General features: G+C 41.7%; 2 protein-coding genes across 2 annotated transcripts in view; both read right to left on the reverse strand.

The window, feature by feature from the left end:
- LOC116397223 (synaptosomal-associated protein 25) overlaps positions 1-12,949 on the reverse strand; it is a 17,426-nt gene extending 4,477 nt beyond the window's left edge. Inside the window, exons 1-4 of the mRNA XM_031872476.1 lie at positions 12,861-12,949; positions 9,452-9,629; positions 2,668-2,709; positions 1,004-1,052 (exon numbers count right to left, since the gene is read on the reverse strand). Of these exons, the coding sequence (XP_031728336.1) occupies positions 1,004-1,052; positions 2,668-2,709; positions 9,452-9,523 (163 nt within the window). The 5' untranslated portion in view covers positions 9,524-9,629; positions 12,861-12,949. The remainder of the gene's footprint in view (positions 1-1,003; positions 1,053-2,667; positions 2,710-9,451; positions 9,630-12,860) is intronic.
- Positions 12,950-14,509: 1,560 nt separating this feature from the next.
- On the reverse strand, positions 14,510-25,821 carry capns1b (calpain, small subunit 1 b). The gene is made up of 11 exons (XM_031872516.1): positions 25,676-25,821; positions 24,272-24,330; positions 24,055-24,091; positions 23,115-23,207; positions 18,398-18,455; positions 18,162-18,226; positions 17,285-17,353; positions 17,086-17,164; positions 16,883-16,999; positions 16,273-16,331; positions 14,510-14,856 (listed from the first exon to the last, which is right to left on the reverse strand). The coding sequence occupies exons 2-11, from the start codon at positions 24,316-24,318 to the stop codon at positions 14,830-14,832; spliced, it is 651 nt and encodes a 216-aa protein (XP_031728376.1). The 5' UTR covers positions 24,319-24,330; positions 25,676-25,821; the 3' UTR covers positions 14,510-14,829.
- Between the last annotated feature and the right edge of the window lie 110 nt (positions 25,822-25,931).

Below are 25,931 nucleotides of genomic sequence, written 5' to 3' on the forward strand. Positions count from 1 at the left end.
TGGATGGATTGATGGATATATGGATGGGTGGGTGGATGGATGGATGGGTGGACGGATGGATAGGTGGATTGACGGGTTGATGGATTGATGGATGGATGGATAGGTGGATTGACAGGTTGATGGATGGATGGACCAAATTCTCAATATCAAAATCCTTATTCAAGCTAATTTAATGGAACTGGGCACCAGTATGTTTTTTTTTTTTTTAGGCCACCGTTGAGGTGCAGTTCCCGGAAACCAAGACCTACTTCCTGATTGGCCAGATACACAGACCACAGCACTGGGCCATGTCTGTCAGGTTCTTCTCGGCCTCTTTCATGTCCCTGTTGACGGAGTCCATGCCTTCCTCAATACGCTCCAACTGCTCTGTGAGGAATGGGAGTTTTATGGCACTGGGTTTAATGGTCGTAACAGTAGAGACGGACAGTAAGCCGACTTACCTGATTGGTCAGGGACGTGTTCAGACCGACATGTTCAGACCATTCTGACAAACCCCATAAATGAAAGCTCATATTTGAGATGTCCTTGAGTGTTGACAGTTTTCATACAACATGTGAACTAACTAAAAGGTCTTATGAATCATTCGTTGGACTGACTGGAAAGACGCCGAGAAGCTAACTTGTCCGTTTGGCAATACTGAATCTGCAAATTCACTATTGTATGACATTGCAGCACAATAACAATACATGTTAAACCTTTGTAAAACCGGAACTGAAATGCGTGTGTGAACAGGACAACTTTAAAGTTGTTCGACAGCACGGCAGTTTGTCCTGCTTCCTGTCTTTGTGCTGGGTTTTAGTCACAGAACTACTGTAACACAATCAAGCTTGCAGGGATGAAGGTATTATTGATGTCTTAGATTTTAAGCAATACTGAAATATCAGAGCAAAACTTGCTTCCGTCTTTAATGGTAAACACAGCTTTTTCTAGCTTACAGTTGAGAACACAGTGAACAAGACTAAACAAAGGAGAATTTAAAGAGGGACCAAACAGAACTGATTACCTCCTTGTTCATCCAGCATAACCACAGCTCTGATCCCAGCATCTTTACTCTGCAAGAAGGAGCACATGAAACCATGTGAATATAGAATACTCATTACTATCAAGCTGTTATGGTCCAGGATTTCTCCTTTTCCAGGCATCCATGGGTTTCTATCTGTGAAAATCAGCTCGCATACACTTGTAGATAGATTATATACGGTTGTCATGTGGCGATGCCGTCTGTCTCAGATGTTCAAGCGTCCTTGAATGCAATTTTCAAATCAATGTCATCAATGTTATAAATTGTCTATCTGCAGCAAGTTCAAAGTGACTACCTGGATGACAAACAATATAAATAGCAGTAAGGTAATTCTTTTTCAAGGTATTTGGGGTTACTGTACATGTACGTCTGACCAGGATGTAGTCTTTCCTATTGTGTCGTCTCGGCTCTTGTTTTCCGTGTGTCAAAACCCAAAATTGCTTCCCAGCAGCCTAAACTCAATCACATCCCACCATTGGTCTTGTTTAAAGACATCTCTGTGGAAATAACTTATGTAAAGATGGCGCCGCTAACATACATAATGAGGATGAACTTCATGATGAGGTTCTCTCTCTCTGGCTCTCTGACTGTCTGTCTTTTAATCGCTGCAGGCCTCGCTAGTTATGTATTTACATATATAAAAATTAGTGCTGGGCAAGTTAACACGTTATTATCGCGTTAATGCATTAATTAATTAACGGCAACAATTATATTATCGCGCGTTAACGCAGTTTTTTATTTATTTATTATTAAGCAGACATTTTTAACACAAGAACCAGGCAGCAAGCAGTGAACAGCTGTGTTCGTGTGGCATCACTTCCTTCTCCCCCCCGGGTCCAGAACCCCTCCTACACTCCGTCACCGTCGTTCACTCTTGTCTCACAAACACACACACACACACACGCGAGCGCGATCGTCTCGTTACAGATCAAACGTGACTGTTGTGAAGTGGAGCTTCTCGTGAGGACCAAGACACGTCTTGTTTGAACGGAACACTTTACTGTCTGAACTGCAGTATTAGTGTTACAGTGAACACAACGCGCTCTTGCACCCGACATGTGGTTTTCTACGTATCAACATTGTTAGCGTCAAGAACACGTACCATTCTACTTCCTGTCTCTTCAAAGTAAAAGCACTTCCGTTTTCATGCTCTTCACAATAAAAGTAAATCATGCAATCAAACAGTGACAATATTAAAATACATATTGTCGAGTTTTTAAAGTGTTTTTGTTTGTAATATGTATAATAAGCATCATTTAGTTATCGCTACTGAGAATTTAACAAACAAAAAAAAGAAGTAGATAGGTTTGCAGTTTTCAAGGTGTATATTTAAATTGCATCTATTACACACATGAAGATGAAGTTATGAACACCGGCTGAATATCTATTATCAGAATCATTATAACTGTATAACTGCTGCTGTGTAAAGGGAATACTGCTGTTAACCTTATTTGTTAAAAGTGTTTGCAAACCAAATGTTATTGCACTTTTGTTCATATAGCAGTACTTTCACTTTGCGCAATACACTACTTTTGAATTCATTATTGAACTTTGCCATAACAATGCGATTAATCGCGATTAAATATTTTAATCGTTGCCCAGCACTAATAAAAATATATGATTGAATATATGATGAGCGTATGTACCTCCTCAACCAGCTGCATCATCCGCCTGGTGCTCTCCAGGGACTGAAAGACACAAAAAATGGATGCTTCAACATTCAATATCATCTACGGGCAAACATATAATTCAGCTTGTATAAAAAACTTGAATTAACAATAATAAATTCACTATTAATGGATGTTCAGTTGGGTTTAAATTAAGCAATTTTCCCAATTAAAATCCTCTGAAACACATCAAGCTTTTAAAAGAAAATACAACAAATTAATGCCATCTTTCATCTTGTCTTTTTTCTCATAATTGATATCAAAACACTTTTTTTTTTCAGGAAATAACTGACCTATAAAGTGTAAAGTATTTTTTACTTAGAGCTTACCAAACATTTTCTGAAGGAGAAAACATTATATATCTATATATATATATATATATATATATATCAACTGCTGTTTTGACCTGAACCCTGAACTGCAATTACACTGTACTCTCACACAGGGAAAATTCCTCTCCAGTCTTTCCGCCCCTTGCTGTGTGTGTGTGTGCGTGTATGTATTGTGTAAATATCATATTAATCCCTGGGGTCTTCCCCACCGAGGGGATGACGAGGTGACAAATGGCTTTGACTTGCAGTAACCTTTAAACCCTGTGGTGTGTGTTGTGTGACTGAGTGTATAAGCTCATCCATGCCTGATGTCTCCTTTGCAGATGGTGTCACTGGGAGACCAGTTGTCTCTATGGCAACCAGGTGAGCCAGGTGTCCTTACAGGGACACTCCCCTCCGACAGAGCAGTGTTCTCTGTCGCTCACAGCAGGTTGCGAGACATCAGCAACATCCCGTCTCCTGTGTGTCACGTTCAATATTCTGTGTATTTTTAGATGTCTTAAAGTAAATGTATAGCAAACACATTCTCATAAGCAACATAAATATTGTTTATATATGTCTGAAAAGGTGTATGAAGAAGTACACACTTATTATTTCATTTTCTAAACAACTGACGATGCAGAGAACGCAGACATTAACCACCAAAGATGGCAATTGCAACCTGAACAAATTGACTTTCCAGATCTGTTTCCTATTAGTGAGGAAGTAGAGTACATGGCCCAATATTTAGTGGCACTAAATAGACATGTATTTGGTGGAGAAACCCAGCGTGTAACGTTACACCAGCGATCACCAGCAGACAAGTCGCTAGATGCTTCAACTTTGTTGTCAAAAACCAAGACAGAGACTCAGAGGTTTGACCTGATTGAGTTTTGAATTGGGCTTTATAAACACATGTAGTTTTGATCAGACCAGTGGTAGCCATCACGTTTAATAGGGTGACGCGTCATGGTTGCTCGTAGTGACGGTAGATGTTGAAAACACAAACAGAAGATATACTATATGTTTCCTTGTAAAAGTCTTCAAATAATTCCTTACTAGTCTGTGTTGCATATTCACGCCAACCATTTACTATGAGCAACCATCGACGCATTCGGCTGAAAGTCACCAGTTAACACAGTTACTCATTGAACTAAAAATATCTGTTGAACACCTGAAACACCTTAAACTGTCGTGATGCTGTTGGAATTCTGTAGAACTTGAGAGTTAAAATATGGATTTAGACAACTGAACACGCAACAGCTAGACATGTTGATGCTGGTTGTTGGTTGGTCTGGATGGCTGGTGCAAAACGTCACTTCCGTTGCCAACATGCTTTTGCATATTTTTGATGACGCCGGCTCCTCCGCGAATCGCCACCTTAACGTGGTGGAGGAGTTTGAGTGGCTCAGTGATCCTGGGAGCTATGTTGTCCGGGTCATTAGCCCCTGGTAGAGTCTCCCAAGGCAAACAGGTCTCAGGGGAGAGCCCAGACTAAGAGCGCTTCAAAACGACCCCAATGAAAAGCAGCCCACGGACTTCAGTCACCTCGCCCGGACCAGGGAAACCGGGGCACCCTCCCGGAGCCAGACCCAGGAGGGGAGCTCGTCGGCGAGCGTCTGGTGGCCGGGCCTTCGCCCATGGGGCCCGGTCGGGCTCAGCCCGAATAAACAGCATGGAGCAGCCACCCGGTGGACCCACCACCTGCAGGGATAAGCATCGGGGTCGGGTGCAATGCAGACCGGGCGGCGGGTCAGGCAGGAGGCCTGGGCGAGCCGATCGCCGGCAGCATAGACTAGCTCTAGGGACGTGGAACGTCACCTCGCTAGCGGGGAAAGAGCCGGAGCTGGTGCAGGAGGTGGAGCGGTACCAGCTAGATATAGTTGGACTCACCTCCACACACAGCGCTGGCTCTGGAACCAAGCTCCTGGAGAGGGGTTGGACTTTGTCCTTTTCCGGAGTTGCCCAGCGTGAGAGGCGCCGGGCGGGAGTGGGGATACTCACGAGCCCCCGGCTGAGCGCCGCTGTGTTGGAGTTCTCCCCGGAGAACGAGAGGGTCGCCTCCATGCGCCTACGGGTTGCGGGGAGCAAGGCTCCGACTGTGGTTTGTGCTTATGCACCAAACAGCAGTTCAGAGTATCCGGCATTCTTGGAGTCGGTGGGAGGGGTCCTGGAAAGGGCGCCGCCTACCGACTCCATAGTTGTCCTGGGGGACTTCAACGCTCACGTGGGCAATGACGGACAAACCTGGCTGGGGGTGATTGGGAGGAATGGCTTGCCCGATCTGAACCCGAATGGTGTTTTGTTATTGGATTTCTGTGCGTGCCATGGTTTGGCCATAACGAACACCATGTTCGAACATAAGGTGGCTCATAAGTGTACCTGGTATCAGAACACCTTAGGCCGGAGATCAAAGATCGACTTTGTAATCGTATCATCTGATTTGCGGCCGTATGTTTTGGACACTCGGGTGAAGAGAGGAGCAGAGCTGTCAACTGATCACCACCTGGTGGTGAGTTGGATCAGATGGCAGGGGAACCGGTTGGAAAGACCCGGCAAGCCCAAACGTGTAGTGAGGGTGAACTGGGACCGTCTGGTGGAGGGCCCTGTCCGGGAGGTCTTTAACTCCCACCTCCGGAAGAACTTCTCACACATCCCGAGGGAGGTTGGAGACATGGAATCCGAATGGACCATGTTCAAAGCCTCTATTGTGGACGCGGCCGCTAGGAGCTGTGGCCGGAAGGTCATCGGTGCCTGTAGTGGCGGCAACCCAAGAACCCGGTGGTGGACACCAGAGGTGAGGGAAGCCGTCAAGCTGAAGAAGGAGACCTTCAAGGCCTGGTTGGCCCAGGGGTCTCCCGAAGCAGCTGACAGGTACCGGCAGGCCAGAAGGGCTGCAGCTGCGGTGGTCGCAAATGCTAAAACTCGGGCATGGGAGGAGTTCGGGGAGGCCATTCAGAAGGACTTTCGGTTGGCCTCAAGAAGGTTCTGGCAAACCAGCCGACGACTCCGGAAGGGAAAGCAGGGCTTACCCCAGGCTGTTCTCAGCAGGGGGGGGGTAACTGCTGACCCGGACAGGGGACATCGTCGGGCGGTGGAAAGAGCACTTTGAGGAACTCCTAAATCCGACCAACATGTCCTCTGCAGAGGAGGCAGCGCTTGAAGATCTAGGGGGAGGCTCACCCATATCCCTGGCAGAGGCCGCTGAGGTAGTCAAAAAGCTCCTCGGTGGCAAGGCGCCGGGGGTGGATGAGATCCGCCCTGAGATGCTGAAAGCGCTGGACATAGTTGGGCTGTCCTGGCTGACACGCCTCTTCAATGTCACATGGGGGTCGGGATCAGTGCCCATGGACTGGCAGACCGGGGTGGTGGTTCCCATTTTCAAAAAGGGGGACTGGAGAGTGTGCTCGAATTACCGGGGTATCACACTACTCAGCCTCCCGGGGAAGGCTTATGCCAGGGTGCTGGAAAGGAGGCTCCGACCGTTTGTCGAACCTCAGATTCAAGAGGAGCAATGCGGATTCCGTCCCGGCCGTGGAACAGTGGACCAGCTCTTTACCCTCGCAAGACTACTGGAGGGGTTCTGGGAGTTTGCCCAACCAGTCTACATGTGCTTTGTGGACTTGGAGAAGGCTTTCGACCGGGTCCCTCGGGGGTTCTTGTGGGGGGTGCTGCGGGAGTATGGGGTGCCGGACCCATTACAACGGGCGATCCGGTCTCTGTACGACTGCAGTAGGAGCTGTGTCCGCATTCTCGGCAATAAGTCAGACATGTTCACGGTGGGTGTTGGCCTCCGCCAGGGCTGCCCTTTGTCTCCGGTCCTGTTCGTGACTTTCATGGACAGGATATCTAGGCGCAGCCGGGGGGTGGAGAACGTCAGGTTCGGGGGTCTCGGGATCGCCTCTCTGCTGTTTGCAGATGATGTGGTCCTGTTAGCCTCCTCGGATCGTGACCTCCAGCATTCACTGGGGCGGTTTGCAGCCGAGTGTGAAGCGGCGGGGATGAGAGTTAGCACCTCCAAATCTGAGGCCATGGTTCTCTGCCGGAAACCGATGGATTGCTCCCTCCAGGTGGGGACGGAGTGCCTACCTCAAGCGAAGGAGTTCAAGTATCTCGGGGTCTTGTTCACGAGTGAGGGTAAGATGGAGCGGGAGATCGACAGACGGATCGGTGCGGCTACAGCAGTAAAGCAGGCGCTTCACCGGACCGTCTTGGTGAAGAGGGAGCTGAGCCGGAAGGCAAAGCTCTCAATTTACCACTCGGTCTACGTTCCTACCCTCACCTATGGTCACGAACTCTGGGTCGTGACCGAAAGGACAAGGTCGCGGCTACAAGCGGCCGTAATGAGCTTCCTCCGTAGGGTGGCCGGGCTCAGCCTTAGAGATAGGGTAAGGAGCTCGGTCATCAGGAGGGAGCTTGGAGTCGAGCCGCTACTCCTTCGCATCGAAAGGAGTCAGCTGAGGTGGTTCGGGCATCTAATTAGGATGCCTCCTGGACGCCTCCCACTGGAGGTTTTCCAGGCACGTCCAACTGGGAAGAGACCCCGGGGAAGACCCAGAACACGCTGGAGGGATTCCATCTCCCAGCTGGCCTGGGAACGCCTCGAGATCCCCCAGAATGAGCTGGAACATGTTGCCGGTGGGAGGGAAGTCTGGGTCAGCCTGCTTGGCCTGTTGCCACCGCGACCCGATCCCGGATAAGCGGAGGAAAATGGATGGATGATGACGCCGGCTGTAGAAGTATCTATACGGTCCCCCGACCCCTTCTCCATAACTCAATGAAATGATTAACTCAATATTTGTCATATACACAACTCATAATCCAGTGGTTCTCAAAGGTTTTCTGTCGCGCCCCACTTTGGAGGAAGAAAAATGTTCATGCCCCACCACCCCAACAAAATTGTAACAAAATGGTCTATGTTGAATTTTTATTGAAATAACATTTTGTGACTCCTACGTCCGTGCTTTTTCAAATAATAGAATAAAGAAAATTGCAATCAATTTCAAGTAAACCAGATTGCTCCATCAGACAAAAACAAATAAAATGTGCAATCACTTTGTTAGACCAATGCAAATAAAGTTCAATCTGTGCAAAAAAGAACTACAATTTGGCAAAAAATAGCTTATTACAATTGGCTGATATGAGATGCTAAGTCATAATTATGAGATGCTAAGTCATAATTATGAGATGCTAAGTCATTATTTTGAGATAGTATCTCATTATAATGACTTACAGGATCTGTAATTTTTCCTCACAGTGGCAGAAACGGGCTTCCATACATTTTGCCATGCATTTATTAATTACTTAAAAAAAAAAAAAAAAGATTCTGCATTTCCCCCTGTGCCCCACCTGTAATACCACCGCACCCCACTAGAGGGGCGCACCCCACAGTTTGAGAACCACTGTCATAATCAATTACCCCAATGCTATTATTATATATAGTCTCTGTCCCTCTTCTTGTCACCTTGATAATTTTGGATCTTTTGTTTGAGCCCGGTATTTGTGTGTGATGAAAGGTTAATGTGCGTTAGACACTACAGCCACTTTCCTCAGAAGCTCCAAAGGAAAGACTGAATAAGACATTTTAAGGCAACCAAAATGTTACAATAAACTTTTATGAATTGAAAAAACACTGTGAGAGGGTTAGAGTTCGAAGATGAAAACACGGACAACTCCCAGACCGGACAACGCCATAAAACAAGATACTCGAGAACGTCCCCTCAGACTCTGGGAACACTTTTTATTATTTTATTACAATTTGAATACTAAGTTCATTAATTGACAGACTACTTCATAATGAAAATAGTCTTCGCAATAAAGTAATCTTTATGAAAAATAAACATCCCATCTACGTTTTGGAAAACAAGTCTAGCCAGCAATGTTTTGGTCAAATCTTCTGAAGAAGCCATCATAAAACCACTAGATGCACCAGTTTGGTTTTCCATTTACAATTACTGTAATTGTAAACTGTAAGTTGAAGGGTTTGCTGGTGGGAAAAGACAAAGCTCCATAATGAGCTTAATCCACCAGCTCCCTTTTTAATGAGGAAACAAGCGATCAACTAAGTCTGGCAGCAGGATGCCAACAAAACAGAAAAGAAGGTGCGGCAACAAGCAGCACCGTATTCTGGATTTTAATTGATCAATTTTGGTTAGAAGCTCATCCAATCGCCTGCACATTACTTTATTAAACCAGTGAAAATGCACATTGAGTTTTGCCAGAATACAGTGAGGGAAACGAAAGCTGTGGCTTTGCGAGGCGACTTTGGTCAAACACTATTGCAACTAAAGAGTCTATTACAATGTCTGTGTTTATCTGACACGTTATCTGATACCTTCCTATTCTAAATGGGGAAATCCATTTTGAAAAAATGGGTTTTTAATATTTATTAAAGCAATTACTTGAAATGGAGGGAAGCCTTAGATGTTCTAGAAAAAGTGTCCATTCCTCACCTCATCCGTGACCTGATTGGCTCTCCTCTGCAGCTCCTGATGCTCTGTCAGTATGGGTGGGTCTGACGCCATGTTGGCCGTCCGTCCGTATGTCCGTGTATGTGTGTGTGTGTGTGTGTGTGTGCGTGTTCAGTCCCAGGTGACCAGATTAGGCTGCAGCATCAGGTGGTTTTGGCACCTGGAGAGCAGAGTGATACCATGATTATTTATAATGACTGTCAACAGATTCGACCAGAAAGAAGAGCTGACAGACCGACAAGGTTCTCATCTACATAAAAACAGTTCATTTAGATTTACTTCATTTCACCAGGATGATCCACTCGATGCTGCTTTATGAGTGTACATATTACAAACAAACAATAAGACAACAAACATTTCCCATTACCATTTGAAAGCCTATAGATTGTTTTCCTGTATAGTGGCACCATATTACTGGAGGCTGAACTTGAACGCAGCATTCCTTACGAGAGGGATGTCATTACCACAGATTCATGCATTTTTTGAAGGGATGAAACAGGTTTCAATCAAATATTCTACTTTGTGCAAAGATAAATCCAGATTTTCAAGCTCAGACTCTGTAGCATGTGCCAGAGAGAAAAAGTACAGTATGTATGCATTTATTTTTCCTGTGATTAACAAAAACGTATTTAGTGTTCAATATAATACATTACAGTTGAATGTAATCAAGTTCAACTTGTGTTCAACCTACTGTTTTATTATGATGCAAAATTATTATTATTTTCGATGAATAACTTCCCTGGTGATTTGAGTTATTGGGATGAATAAATTAAACTGACTTGACTCTTCAGATCATGGAATAAATACAAGGTGAGCTTAAGAAAACACCCTTGAAATATGGGATCACAAAATAATTTCAGACTGCTTCTCCTGACAGCTAACCAGTTAACACCGGCATGCCAGTTAGTTAGATAGCTGGTAGCCTGTAAAACATTACAACAGACCTGAAAGTGCACTGTAAAGTTGAATCTGATCGTCTCGATCCATCTTCATTCACTTTGAGCAATAAAAGGCTGATAGCAAATAGCTGCTAATCTGGTATTTTCCGACACTGAATCCTGTCTGTTTTCAGAGATCTCTTGAAACTGAATGTCAGCGAGTTCATTTCACTTGTTAGTAGATATAGTTCAACATTTTCAGGATTACTAGACCAAATGTAAAACAAACTTCCAATTTTGAAGTCTGACTTAAAAAACCAGACTTCTCCCATCAGGAATAGTTTATGGCCCGTTTGTATCTCTGTATCTCATTTTCCTGGACAAATTTACAGTTCACAGTCTGGTTGATGAAGAGTTATTAGCTGCACATTTGGCTACCAAACCTATACAGTATAAAATCTCTCCTCTCTAAATAGAAGATCAGATGTCCCCACACTGCGAGTGTCCAACCAGGTGTTGGGTCCTCACAGTATCATAAAAACAGGCCCCCCTGCCTACTGCAGCTTCTCCGCACACCCACTTTTCTTTTTCAGACATTGTGTTATCAGACTGGAGCATCATCATTAGGCCTAACCACTAATCACCACCGGCTGCAATAAAGAAAAGGAAGGAGGGGCAGCGGAGAAGGACAGAAAAGAAGAAAGACTCTTGATGTTCTTTGGTGCAAACTGGAATCACACAAAAACAGAGAGGAGATTGTAACTAAAAAATATATGGATTGTATGCCACTGATGAAACGTTTAGTCTGAAAAATGTCCAAAGCAATGAGACATGTCCATCTTAGTTAGCAGATCTCATGCCCAACGGTATTCAATGCATATCATTACATTTGAAGCAAGCAGAACATTTTTGGTATTTTTCTGGCTGACAGTTTAACTAATCACTTAATCAAAGTGTTTCAACGCTAAGTAAGACTTTCCTTCTGCCCAAAAACACTCAAGTGCATTTCACACAGTCCAGATCTCTGATCAAGCAAAAAGCACAACATAATCATTTTATGTTTTTCAATTATAATGAGAATAATGATGCAAAAATCATCACTCATCCTTATATTGCACATCATATCGCAATAGCAATATGCACAAGCAGCATCTCATGGACGTGACAGGAACTGCAGCTAAAGATCCGCATGTCAGGATGAGCATCTGACCAATGAGGTGACAGCTGTCTTTGAAGGAGTTCATCTTCCAAAGCTGTACATTAAAATCACCCCACCATCTTGTCAGGCAGCACGGCACAGAGTCAACAGTCAGAGAGGTCGACCTGTTCGAGAGGCAGCCGATAGTAAACAATGAAGCCTTCCTGCCACACATCCTGACGTCACCTGTACGCTGCACACTGCTAACACAGCCCCTACTGCTCATCGTGTGTAGATAAACACTTGGGTGAACTCCCAGTCTACAACCTCTACAACCGGGGTCAGTCAAACTACGGCCAGCTGGCCAACAGCGGCCCACGGGGAATTAAATGAGATTGTTACATCTTAAGACTTAGGGATTTACATATTACATTTGCATCATAATCCTTTAAGTGGAAGTTTACACCATGAACAGAAATCACATTGGCAGTTTCTTCCTGTTTTATCTTTACTTCCTCATAATAATCATCATAATAATTTAATTGGGCGCTTTTATGCCATGCACTGCATCATTATTATTATTCTAAACTAAATTGAAGAGCAGCAGATACAGAAATATGTGGGCACACCTAAAGTCTAGGGGGAACACTAACAAATGACTGACACAGTATATGTTTAGTAAATGTTTGATAGCAAATTCATCTTCTATAGCACGCGGGGTTTTCTGGTTTAGAAAAGTTCTTGCAGTGTTGAAAACTACACATGCTGTTTGGCCCGTGACTCTTTATATTTTTCTGTATATGGGCCACAATTTAATCGAATATCTGCAACTAATGTTGTTCATTTCAAATATGAAATGTGCAGATATACTGCATTAAAGGAAGATAAAAGATGATGATTGAAGGTAGTTGAGCGATGCATCAGGTGGAATTGATCTTTAAAAAGAAAAAATAGCTGATTCTTTATAAATCGGTGTAACCGGACAGATCTGTTCCTCTGCTATTAAACACATCACTTATTGTTTACACTGAGAGACATGCAGACTATCATCACTGGCTTTTACATCATACTATTTTATAATTCATTTATGCTGATTGGTTAATTAACTAATCCAGTTTGCCTTTGCTTTGCATGATAGTGTTCCTTTCAAATCTGTCAGTTAAAATCCTCAAACTATATTTCAACACCTCGCTGTGGCTTTTTCATTTCCACTCCACTATCAAGGACGGTTCTTTATCGAACCACCAACTTGCGTTGAGTAGAAGTGAACTGGACCGACAGCAGGCGGGTGTAGAGACTTTAACGATATCTACATGTATATGTGTTCTTTGAATGAAGTCTGCTCTATGGACGCAGACTTAGCCAGCCCTCCTACCTTTCACAGTCTCTTCTTCGGATTCTCTCGTGAGTTGTTGTCCAGATTGTCCGAATTAAAACCTCCGCAGAAACCTGTTCCTCCTGTTGTTTTCCCTCCTCAGCATCCCCTCTCCTCTGCACCGCCCCCCTTCTCCGCCACACCGGCCGGCCCCGCCCCACACCAAACGTGCCACAGCGTCAGTTCACTAAAACTCAAAGTTCCTATCAAAGTGATAACATCACAGTGTGATTGTGGGGCATTAAAAAGCTACGCGTTGTATCAAAAGTATGTTATACACAGTACGAGTATTATAGGGGACATATATGAACATAGCTAGTGATAATATTGGGTCAATAAAGTCAATACTAACATAGTACGCTATTGGCTCCTGGTTTTCATAGTGTGATACGAATATATGAAGATATAAAATACGATACGCCTTCTTTGATCACCAGATAGGAAATTCAGGTAATATAATATCAGATGTGAAAAAAAGGCTGAATAGGATTTTAATGTGAGGTCATTTATACTAAAATTACTTTTTCATCATTATTTGTATTGAAAAAACAAGTTGAGCTGAAGCAGGTTGTTATCCTGGAAACAAAGGGATGATCATATGTCTACTGATTTGACCAGTTCAACAAACTGTTTTTTTTAATTCTTTGTTTATTTACATATTTATTTTAGAGTCCTCAAGAGACACAATGGATAATTCCCAAGATCAAAAACAAAGATTTGAAAAAAAAAAAAATGATCGTAATTTTAAATGGCAAAATTGTAGTTTATCTAGCGACCCTCTTTGACTGTGCCGACACGGCATAGAGGGCCATCACACTAACTTATTCCTGTTTGTATAATCTTCATTTGTGATATTGTGGCATATTTTGTGTCATCTGTCTTATATTGTTGTTATTGTTGCCTAACTTGACCAGGACGCTCTTGAAAACTAAAGGTGGCCGTACCTTTGGAGCGGTGGCTCCGACACTGAAATGCTCTTCCTGGAGACGTTCGATCCGTGGTTTCTGTTGACACCTTTAAAAAAGCAGCTGAAGACTAACTAACTCATTTAAACTGGCCTTTGTGTCCCTTTGTGCTTTGTACTGTTCGTCATTTTCTGTGTTTTCATCTTTTATGGATTGTTTTGAATTATTTTACTGTTTTTTTTTGGCTTTGTGAATCTTGTTCAATGAAAGATGCTATACTAAATAAATGTATCATTATTATTATTATTATTAAGGATAAATCTTTCATCTCAATGTAGCTTTCCTGGTTTAATAAAAGGTTAACTTAAATAAAATGTTCCAGGAATATACTGTAGGCTCTAGCCGCAAAGGAGGGCTGTTACAATAAATCACTACAATCTCAACAACCAGTCTCTCATATGGACATTCATTGATAACACACAAACTAAAGCTGGCACCTTTGACAACTTCATCAAGGATTTTTCCCCCCATGTTTGTGTTTGAAGCTCCTTTCTGCCACATTGAAAGTAAAACATCAGAATTCCTTTTTCGTTTAAAATGAACAGAAAAAGTATCGGGCAGTAAGTATGATCAGTGATGGCCACAATATCTGAAGTTATTTAAAAAGATTGCTGTGTAGAGAAACACTACTTGCATGAAAATCCAGAAGAAGTTGTCACACTCACAAACTAGCCGCAACAACACTTAATCGTCAGTTGTGTCACTTTATTTGGTTTCTGATAAAAAAATCAAGACCGTTTAAACTTTACCCTAATGAAATATAGAAATGTGTAACATGGGGACGTTGCAGCACCACTGCCTGGCAGCAGCAGGACAGTGCAACAGCAGCATCAGCTCCACTTTGGTCGCTGCACTTTGGTCCCGTTACCACGATGACGAGGGGGTTTTCAAACACTATTGCACAGCCACAAGCGCACACACACACACACACGAGAGGGAGTGAAGGGTGAGATGAAAGAAGAGAAGACGTTTTTGTTGTTGTGGAGCAGCTTCCCTCCAACACTTCATGAGTACATCGTCAGCTGAAGCCACTGAGAGACAGAAACAAACACACTGTTAGTGTCAAAGTAGCTCTGCAATGTCATCATTTCAAGTACTTAGCTCCTTTACTGCAGTAAAAGTACTAATTCCACACTGTGAAAATACTCCGCTACAAGTAAAAGCTCTGCATTCAAAACCTTACGTCAGTAAAAGTATGTCATCAGTAAAATGAAGTAGTTAAAGTAAAAGTACTCATTGTGCAGTAAAATGTTTCCTGTCAGTGTTTTACTATTATATATGATGTTTCTGGATTAATATCAGGCTGCATTAATGTTTATGTTACATTTAACATGTTTTTAATGCCTTTATATTCTGTTGGCTGGTATAATCTACAGCAATGCATCATATTCTATGAGATCATCATGTGTTTGTAGCGTCTCTGTCCTGTGAGAGCCACGTATCTGTGACGATGCCTTTTCCAGCTGAAGTAGGAGGACGTTCTCGACACATAAAGGAACACTTCATCCTTCACTTTATCACAGATATTCAACATCAACAAGTAGTAAAAAGTATATTTCCCTCTGAGATGTAGTGGAGTAAAAGCTACTCAAGTACATTACTTGAGTAAAAGTACTTACACATAGTACTAAAATCCTTCAAATCACTGTTTATTTCCAATAAAAATCCTATTTTCAACCCTCTCACTTTTATAGTTTCAGGTTTATTTTCTTACTCAAGTCTCACTAAACGTTGTTCTTACTGCCCGGCCTCCAGATGACAGATGATCTCACTTGATACAAATGTTGACACACACATATGTGTCCCTTTAATCATTACTATGCGTTCACAGCACTTTTTCAGGTTAGAAATATCATTCCATCTCCATTTTTATTTACAGTTAATATTGTCCTAAATGATGCTAGGATTGAACATCTGTCAAAACTCAGATAGTTAAACTCAGTGCTCTCTGTGGTAAAGTTGATAGTACACATTGTCTATCAGAAAGTATCAGATATGAATAAAGAGAACTATCCCGATGAAAGATGTTGTGCAGCCGCTGCAGTACAAAGAAAAACCCTGAAAACAATTGATTATTGCACTTCTCATAATAATGCTAGTATAACTAACAAAAAGAACACAGCGTAGACCTCTGTATTGTAATCCTAATTAAAACCATTGTTTCCTTCTTAATACCTGATACTATCTGATAGATCATTTTTACTATTGACTTTACCACAAAGAGGATTACAATACGGAGGTTTAATGTTGTCTTTTTGTTGTCGTTGTACTAGCATTATTATGAGAAGTACAATAGACAATTTGATTATAATTTGTATGGTGTTTTTTTTTCTTCACCCTTTGCACTGCAAGTGCTGCACTAAGATCCCCCTTGGGATGGATGAAGCTCTATCTAAACTTAATTTAGGAGAATTGATTGAAAGAAAAGAGTGAAGTGAGCTAATTACCTCCTTGATGTCCAGGTCGATGGTGCCTCTGTTGCCCTTATCCAGGGTCTTAAAGGCTCCTGCAGAAAACACACACACACACACACATCATTTACCATATCTGATGACTCAATACAGCCATATTAGTCTTTAATATTTTATCAGTAAATAATGATTATTTTAAAGATTTAAAGATTGGCAACACAAACAGAAAACCCTTCTAAAGGAAAGACTCGTCACTCCACAGATTTAATTCCCATCATTTACTTGATGTCAAATGAATGCAGCACTTTGGCAAACCCATATCATAAGGAAGAAAACATGATATTTATTCTGCCTCTTTACAGTTGCAGAGGAAAAAGTTGGAGAGCACTTTCTTTCTTTGGACATTTCATTCAAACTTTTAGGCTCTTTGATTAAATGAAGACGTACGATGATTTGCGACAAACTTTAAACAAGCTTTCAGAACCTTATTTGAAATGATTTTGATTGAGAAGACACACAGTATGTCTGGCTGATTTTGTATAGAAATGTGTATAAAATGATGCATGACACATACATATCATTAGGGTGCAGTGATGCACCTTTAAAAACAGAGAGGAGAGAGGCTGAGGAAGAGGGAGAGACTCACTGCACATGGCGTCGAGTCGCACCAGGCAGCCAATGAAATTGTCAAAGTCCATGCTGCCGTGCTCATCGCTATAGCGACGGATAATCAGCTTGTAGAGCTGGTCATTCAGAGGGAAACCTGCAAACACACAGTTAGTTGGAAACTTTACACTCAGTTCACACCGATGTTCCTGGTTATTTAAACACACACACACAGTTCCTCACCTGCAGCCTTGAAGGCGTTTGGCAGTTCACAAGAGTTGATTGTACCTGAACCATCTGCATCGTATTCTAAATAGACAGCCTGGAGAAAATAAACAACAAACAAATAAACAATGCGGTGAAACAACACAAACTGTTTTCACTGTTATATCCTGAAAAAAAATCTAAAAAAGGGTCAAATTAAAGAAGAAGACAAACGGACCTGCCATCTCTTGATGTTGTTCCACATGTATTTGAACTCGTGGAAGCCCAGTTTACCTGTGCTGTCACTCTGAAGGGAGTCAGGTCAAAGGTCAAGCTCACAAAGCAGAGCAGAGTACACCAAGAACACACTCACACAACCCTGCAAACCCAACTAGTAAAGATACAACTACTACTGCTACTACTTTACTGCTACTTCTACTCCCACGACTGCTGTTACTTTTACTACTACTTATGCTACGACTACCTTTACTTTATAGTCTATAAAAACTATTTCCCATGGGATACAGTTGTATTTGATCTACTCATGCTGCTGTTGATAGTGTAACAACAACTATTACTTGAATTACTGCTATTGCTTCTGCTACTACTGCTACTACAGCTGTTACTGCTACTGGTAGTATTACTTCTAGTATTAATGCAGCTACTGCTGCTGTTGATAGTCTTATTACAACTGTTACTTCTACTACTACTGATGTCACTGTTATTGCCTCTGCTACTTCTACCATTGCTACTGCTGCTACTACAGCTGCTACTACTGTTACTACTGGATCTATTACTATTGGTACTAATGCTGCTCTTGCTGCTGTTGATAGTGTTACTGCAATTATTACTTATACTACTACTGATGTTACTTCTATTGCTTCTGCTACTTTAAATGCTACTGCTTCCTCTATTTCTACAACAGAAATAGAGCTACAATTGCTACTTCCACTATTACAACTGCTAATGGAACTGCGACTAGCGCTGCTGCTACTACTGCTTCTACTGCTTCTGAGTTCCCTACTCCTGGTACTACTACTACTGCCACTGCTGCCACTGCTATTTCTAGTGCTTGTAGTATCACGGTGTTAGCACCATGTTTAGTGAAAGGATACGTCCATGACAGCCACCATGCTCCTGCAGGACTCAATGCTGAAACCGTCAGTCTTCAGGCCTCCATCTGAAACCAACATTAACTGATTCAACCTTCAAATAAAATACATCAGTAAGAAATACTGGTGAGGACAAAACGTGTGAGTAGGTAAAACAGTTGCTGTGAGAACAGCAGAAATAGAATTGCCAAACGGAAGAAATACCTTCATGTAGTAGGAAAGCAGTAAAGCAGACTCACGTTTGCCAAGGACTTTGTTGAGGATGTTCTTCAGCTCACATGGACTCACCTCCATGTCCTGTTAAAACACACACACACACACACACACACACACACACACACACATCAGAAAAGGGTGTTTGTGCTCGGGTCGTTTCTTTCCACAGAGGAAACCCCACAAACACAGTGAGTCACAGCTGATCTGAGCGTGACTCAAACCAAACTCAAGCTGTTTCCTTTTATTTCCTTTGATATTTTTCCAGCTTCTGACTCACTGCTGAAAAAAACTAAAAACCTCATAATAACTCTCAAATGTTCTCCCTGTTGCACAAACACTGTGAAGCAGCGCCATGCTATCTCTGGGTGGGTCCTTTCACAGCACCATGCAGGCACAAGCAATGCCTTAACTCATTCCTAAAAGACACATCTTTGTGGTGAAACTGTGCAGATTAATGCAACTGAAAAGGAAATGGGCTAGAGGGAAATTTGGTTGAGACGGATTTGTTTTCACACGATGAGCAAGAAGAAATTACAAGGTCATGAGAAAATTTGTGTTTTCTCAGTTTTGACAAAAACCTGTTGTGATTTTTGACATAGAGATGAGCCTGTATTGTTTTTGGTAAATAGTCAAAACAAAACTGCCACCAAGTGGTGACCTTTGTAGGCCAAAGAAAACTATAAGACTACAACTCCCACGGCGCTCCAGCCAATTAGTCGGGTCGAGTCAGGTGTGGGCAATTTGAAGTTGAAGATGCCCATGAAACACAGTTCTCAAGCGTTCTCAACTGTTTTAACATAAACCTCTGGATGATATATGTAAGCTTATCATTTCATTTTAGGTTGTCTCTTTTGGTTGTTGTAAAGGCCTATTTCCTTTGTTCTTTCAGCATAAACAGTCTCAGGCGTGCACAACGGCACTACCCCCCCAGTGACATCAGTTCATCAAGACTTTTTTCAGTTTTTTGATTCTGTTCAGCGTTTTTCATCAAAAGTTCAAGGTAACAGTGGATGAGTCATTGATACACAAATGCTCACTTTAAGGGTAAAGTATTCCTTTCGTGTCAACAAAACTAAACTAGACTAGACTCAAATTCTCAACTTTCCTCCTAATCCACGGTTGATGTTTTCAAACTCAACTTCAATATATTCCGACTGAATCGAGGTTTGTGCCTTTAAAAAGTAACCATAGTCAGTCACAGCGGACTCCATCTTTACCGGTCACGTTTTACAGATCTCCACCCACCCGGAGCTCAGCCAGGTGGGTGGAGATACTTTACTACTGACAGTGGGCTGAGTTCTGGTCTAACTGGTGCACATATCCCTCTGATGAGTCAGAGAAAACCTCAGACACACAGTATACAAACACACACACACACACAGCAAACGCCCCTCAGGCTCGGGTGCCGCCCTGGCAGACAATGGTAGGAATGCAGAGAAAGAGCTCTCTTTCCAACACTCCCTGGAGCCGACTCTGCTGAGGACACAGTAAATGGAGTCCCTGTTTATCTGTAACAACACTCTGGTTCTGAAGTCCAGCTGATATGTTAACATTTGGTTATGAGCGTTTAATCCTCCCTCAATGTCCCAGAATGCCACTGTGAACTGAAGAGGGATCTATAGCAGAAACAAAGCGCTGCTTCTAGCTTTTAATACACAATAAGTGATCATTGAAAGATAACGTAAGTGGCATCAGGATTGTAATGTAATGAAAAGAAACAGTTTAAATGTTTAAAATTAACTTTGCAACAAGAGTATTAACATTTACAAGAATATAAATTCCCCTCCGGAGCTTTCTCGTCTCTCTCTGTCTGATTCAATTCAGAAGGCTGGAAATCACATTTCTGCTTAATGCATTACAAGGCTTCCTGACTGAGATAAGACAACATCCGGCCATCACTGACTGGCGTCTGCTCAGTCTGTCACACTGTCTCTGCCCGTTTCTGGATCGATTCTCTCTCAATATCACATGAAAACACAGAGTTTCTGCTCTGTTTTGACCCTGAAAACTAAAAGAAAATGCTCCACAAAGTGGACACATTTTAGAACACAGAGCTTCAGAGTTCAGAGGACAACTTTCTGTTTCCTCCAACTCTCTCTTCCATTTCTTATTAATGCCTTTCAGCAGCCAATACAGGGGCTGACACAGGGGCTGTTTCTTTTATTTGATGCTATCAATGCAGCTGCCCAGGGGCTACCTGTTGGATTTGGTTGGTATGTATTTCACTATTTATAGCCGATGCTTTTAACCGTATTCAAACTAGGGCTGCACAGTATATCACTTCTGTTTTTACTGTCATAGCTATGTCCAGTTGTGTAATACACACATCGAGAAAATATTGCCATATTGCGCTTTGAATACAGCAACAACATATAAAATTTAGTGCTGGGCAACGATTAAAATATTTAATCGCGATTAAAATATTTAATCGCGATTAATCGCATGGATTTTTTGCGATTAATCGCATTGTTATGGCAAAGTTCAATAATGAATTCAAAAGTAGTGTATTGTGCACTTTTATTTTAAAAAGTACTGCTATATGAACAAAAGTGCAATACCATTTGGTTCACGAGATGCAGGTAGCATGTTTTATACTTAATGTGAATATAATTCATACTTTGTTGGCATCTTATTCTGAAAACCGGATGTTCATCTCAAGAAACCGGATGTTGTCTCACGTTAATGTTCCGCTAACTTTCAAAGTCCTTCGCTCGCTCCCGATCTGTGCCGTTTAAAAGCGTTTACCGTGAATTTCAACATATAGGTGCACTAAAATGTAAGTGTCTGACTATAGGATGTTTACTGGCTTTCATCCCACTGTTCTTGTCATCCTCCTGTTGTTATGTCTATGTATTGTCTTTTGTCTTTCAATAAAAAAATTAAAAAATTAAAAAATAAAAAAAATAATAATAATAAATTTAAAAAATGCGTTAACGTGCGATAAAATAATTGTCGGCGTTAATTAATGAATGCGTTAACGCAAAATTAACGCGTTAACTTGCCCAGCACTAATTAAATTGCATTCTGTCTGGAGACACTATTTTGTCTTCTTCTTCTGGTTTTACGGTGGTTGGCATTCAGCTTATTGGTACATTACTGCCACCACTATGTTGATATGTTGTTAACTCTCTGGCCGATCAGACGTTTATTGTGAACATCAGGGCTCTGGTGTTTTTAGAGTTAGTTGAAAGAGTATCAGTAGAAAAGTGCACTTTACAATACACACTCTTTTTAGTTTATTACTATCCTTTTGTGCTCTGTTCAATGTTAAAGTTATTCAAATTCATTTCTGTAAAGTGATTTTAATTCAACATACATTTTTTAGTATTTGTTGGTGTGAGACAGACCGGTAGAAGAACCTGTCGGGCACGATGGTGATGAACCAGACAAAGTGAGTAAGAGAGAGAGAGGAGGGGACAGTGGAGGGTGGAGTTTGGAATGCAGCCGACAGCAGGCAGACAGGTGTGGTAAGGTGAAGAAGGATCAGGTGAGAAGAGAGAGAACGACCGACTCATAGAGAGATAGACACATCTTTACCAAACTTGCCGAGCAGCCAAAGCAGGTCGACATTTCAGTTGAGTACTGAATGAATGAAAACAAGAAACTCCTGAAACAGGGTGCAGCGAAACATATCCTTCCTCTGATTAAAGAGAGACGGAGGTGTAAAACGTCACAACATAGGTATGCAGACACATTTCAAAAGACATGATTCAATTACAAACGTACATTTACTCCTCAGATTGGAAAAACGCTGATTGCGTTAAACATACTACATGTTACCTAGTTGTTTATTCTTAATAGCACTGACTAAAAATACATAAAAGGAAAACGGTGAACTGCAAACTATCTGAAAGAAACTAATCAGCAAACGAAATGTGTCTGATGGTTGAAGTTAAGTTTGGTGTTTACGTGATTGTTTTGCGGGAAAGACACACAACAGACCAGCGGTTCTCAAATGGGGGGGGGGCCGACAAGGTGTCACAAGGTCAACCCGAAAGCAAAACCGGAAAAACATTTCTGCTCCACAAATCTGTTTAATCTTTCAGATTGGTGCCTTTTTCAGACTTCTGTGTGTTTCACGCAACTTGTGCAGCGTATTCCGACTCCCGTTTATCCGTTTATTAACACACGCACCTTTGCTAACACCTTACTATTTCATTTAATGCTAATTTATTATGTGTTTGGGAAGTAAACATCTGTGGTTAACGGCTAACGAAAACACGACTCTTGGTTTCAGGTGACTATACACTAATGAAAACACAGTTGTGAATACTATGTAAATCCTACACACTGTTCCTTTAAAAGTCTGTTAAAGGACGAGGCCACGAAAAACTACATCTACTTATTATCTGCTGAAGAAATAGTGCCCGGACGGTGTTCTCCAGGAGCATCTTCATGATCATTATCAAACTTTAGAGTCTAGTTTTGCAGTAATTACCTTGAACTCTGCACAGCTCCTAACAACGATAAAGGGATTTTTGATTGAAGGAGGTCATCAGTTCAAGTTTCAGCTGAGCATGAAATCTAAGTGACTGAGAGGTCTGTTACTGCATTTAGTAATTATGTACAACGAAACATGATGATGTGATGCTCCAGTCATTTTCCAACCCCACTATCAAGGCTCATTTGTGTGCAGGAAGGATGAATAGAAAGTGGGCGGGAACCACAGCTTCACTGGGATCAAATGAAACTGAGAGGGAAACACAGACCTGAGAACAGACATGATTATTATGGACTCACCTCTCCAGCCAGCTGTTTGAAAACTCTCCGAAACTGTTTCTCCTCATCGTTGTCATGAGACTCGGTGAAGTTCAGAGGTCTGCGAGGAGGAGGCTGAAAACACACACACACACACACACACACACAAAGAGCTACTGTTAGGCAGAGGAATGAGGCCCTGGCTGCATTTAAACATTCAGTGTGTTTGTTTGCTTCTGAAATCTTCCACTGGGAGAATTCTCAGTGTCAGTAACAAGGTTGAATCAAACCTCTTAAATCTACAAAGAGTTTCACAGTTAAGAGGTCGGGACACAACGTGGGGACGCTTGCTACGAGGACACGGACACAAACAGATTTACATCTAATCTTAGAATGATTCTCTTTGTTATCGAGGGAGAAAAAAGTCATCAGCTGCCGCAAAATATTTCCAATCCACAGAAAAGAGCATCAGTATCTTGAAACATTGGGATTTGCACCGAGAACAGGTTGGAATTGAAGCTACTTACAGCAAAGAGCAAAGTTAAAAACTCTCAAGTGATCACATGATTAATGACATGTATACTCTAAGCCAATCACACTCTGGATCTCGTAAGAAGTTTCATAACTAGTTTTCATTCTTGAGTTTGATTTTTTTTAATCTCTCACAGACGTCTTGTATTTTACTTTTAGCAGTTTGATAAATACTGTACAACACTGCACCCTGATCTTGTGTTGTGTCACTCTCTGTCAACTGGACACAACATGTCAAAACATGACATTTGTTGGTTGAATACATTCTAACAAAGACACATTTTAAAAAAAGTGCATTTTCTTTTTCCGACACCACGACATACTCGGGTCTGAAGAGATTATTAAGTGACAGTAAGAGCATCCATAGAGATACACACTCTGTGAGACGTTAGGCTCAAGGTGTGTGTTTGAGGTCTAATCACGGGTTCAGAGGATCAGGTTTTACACTCACAGGGTCTGAGGACTTAAACTGAGCCGGGTCGATGTTGCTGTTGGAGGGAAAAAAAACAAGACACGAGTCAGAGAGCAGCTGTGAAAAGATGAATATGTGCATGCAGTACAGACGGTTAGCCTAGCTTAGCACGAAGACTGGAAGCAGAATAGACACCGTTAGCTCTGCCTAGCTCCATCAAAGAAAGGGAAATAAAAAAGACCTTCTGTGTGCTCACCTCACAACATCAATGATGCCGCTGATCAAACTCTTTGCAAAAAACATTTTGCCTTGTGTCTGAAAAAGAGACAGAGAGAGAAGGTCAGCAATAAACAACAGACGCCAAAGTCAGAATAAAGGTCAACATCTTTTACACAAAAAACACATGTGGAGACTTTAAAAAGGAATACAACCCTGAAACAATATTTGGTCAACATAACATCAACCAATGATGATGAATTAATGGAGTCATGGTCAGTTTGGTCAGAGGAGTTTGAAGACATCTCTTTGGGTCCTGGTCTTACCGACTCTGGTTCACAATCACATAATCAATAGACTGAATAAAAATACTAAAATATAATAAAATGACATAAAACTAATATAATATTATGTAATGTATTTTTGACACTCACAGAACTACTCTTCATTCAAGTAGAAATCCAAAACATATGCCATGAAAATGTGTCAGTCGATGTCTTGAATATTTTAAATAAAAGTAATAATTAAAATACACAATGACGTCATGCAGGAAGTGATTCTTCTGACCTCAAAGCTGTATGTTGGCTGTGCTGCCAGCTGACTTACAGGATGAATATATAGAACACAATATACAAGTACAAGTACTGTAAGTGTGCTTTTTATGCTGCTACTTCATCACATTTCAGAGAAGAGTGTTGTTGCAGTTATTTTACAGTCGCAGTTACAGGTCACTTTGCCGATTATGATTTTATATGAAGAAACACATAATCGGTTTATAAGATATGACGTATTCTGATAGACTAAACTACCCAACAATATATTCAGTTCATTATCAATTCATCCAGAAAATTCCATCAAATGTTCAAAATTACTTAATCAATCAATCAATCAATCAATCAATAATCAAATCGTTGCCAAATTGTTTTTGTTCAATTAATTCGTTGCACTAATTGTTGCAGCTCTAATATAAAGTAGTTCAAGTCAGCAATAACATTACTGTTCATGCATCAGTATGAATCCAGTAATAATAATAATAATATTATATATATAATAACACTTTATAGGGAGGTGTTCTGCATAATGAATACTTTTACTTTGCAGTACAGTGAAGGCTACTGCTCTGCGTTACAACAGTGTACTGAGGTACACTTCACTGCCGCTCCTTAAGTCAAGTAAAACTGTAAATGCAGAACTGGATCATTCTGTTCAATGCGATATTCTTTCTTTGTTGTACTTTTCCACTACTGGAGACGGGAGTGAACAATATGCAAACGGTCTATGTTTACACAGTCTTAACAGCGTCAGGTTTCACACACAGACATACACGCACACTTCATAACGCTGCACACACGACTAATAGTTCATCAAACAAACATCAGACCTGCATTTAAACTAAACACTCACTTCACACAGGAGGACAAACATCTGTTTTTGTATTACTTACTGAGACTTGTGCTTCTGCCGGAGGGAGAGGGAGGAGAGGCTGACAGGGAGCGAGCGAGAGAGGTAAAGACACGCAGAGGGAGAGAAAGAGACGCAGATATTCTGGCAGGACACTCCCACTTCCTGAGTCCAAAAAACCAGTTGAGCAAAACGATTCGAGTTCTTTTTCAATGCATCATCAACCCCGCCCCAGCCGCACACTCACTCACTCACACACACACACACACACACACACACACACACACACACACACACAC

The sequence above is a fragment of the Anarrhichthys ocellatus genome, unplaced genomic scaffold, assembly GCF_004355925.1.
Source record: "Anarrhichthys ocellatus isolate YVR2014 unplaced genomic scaffold, GSC_Weel_1.0 scaffold64, whole genome shotgun sequence".
NCBI classification, from domain to species: Eukaryota; Metazoa; Chordata; class Actinopteri; order Perciformes; family Anarhichadidae; genus Anarrhichthys; species Anarrhichthys ocellatus.

Coding starts and splice junctions, on each gene's coding strand:
- capns1b (XM_031872516.1), bottom strand. CDS start 24,318: ATGTTTTTTGCAAAGAGTTTGATCAGCGGCATCATTGATGTTGTGAG. Junction 17,165..17,284: donor ACAACATCAAGAGATGGCAG/GTCCGTTTGTCT, acceptor TATTTTCTCCAG/GCTGTCTATTTAGAATACGA. Junction 16,332..16,882: donor GCGACTCGACGCCATGTGCA/GTGAGTCTCTCC, acceptor TGTTTTCTGCAG/GAGCCTTTAAGACCCTGGAT.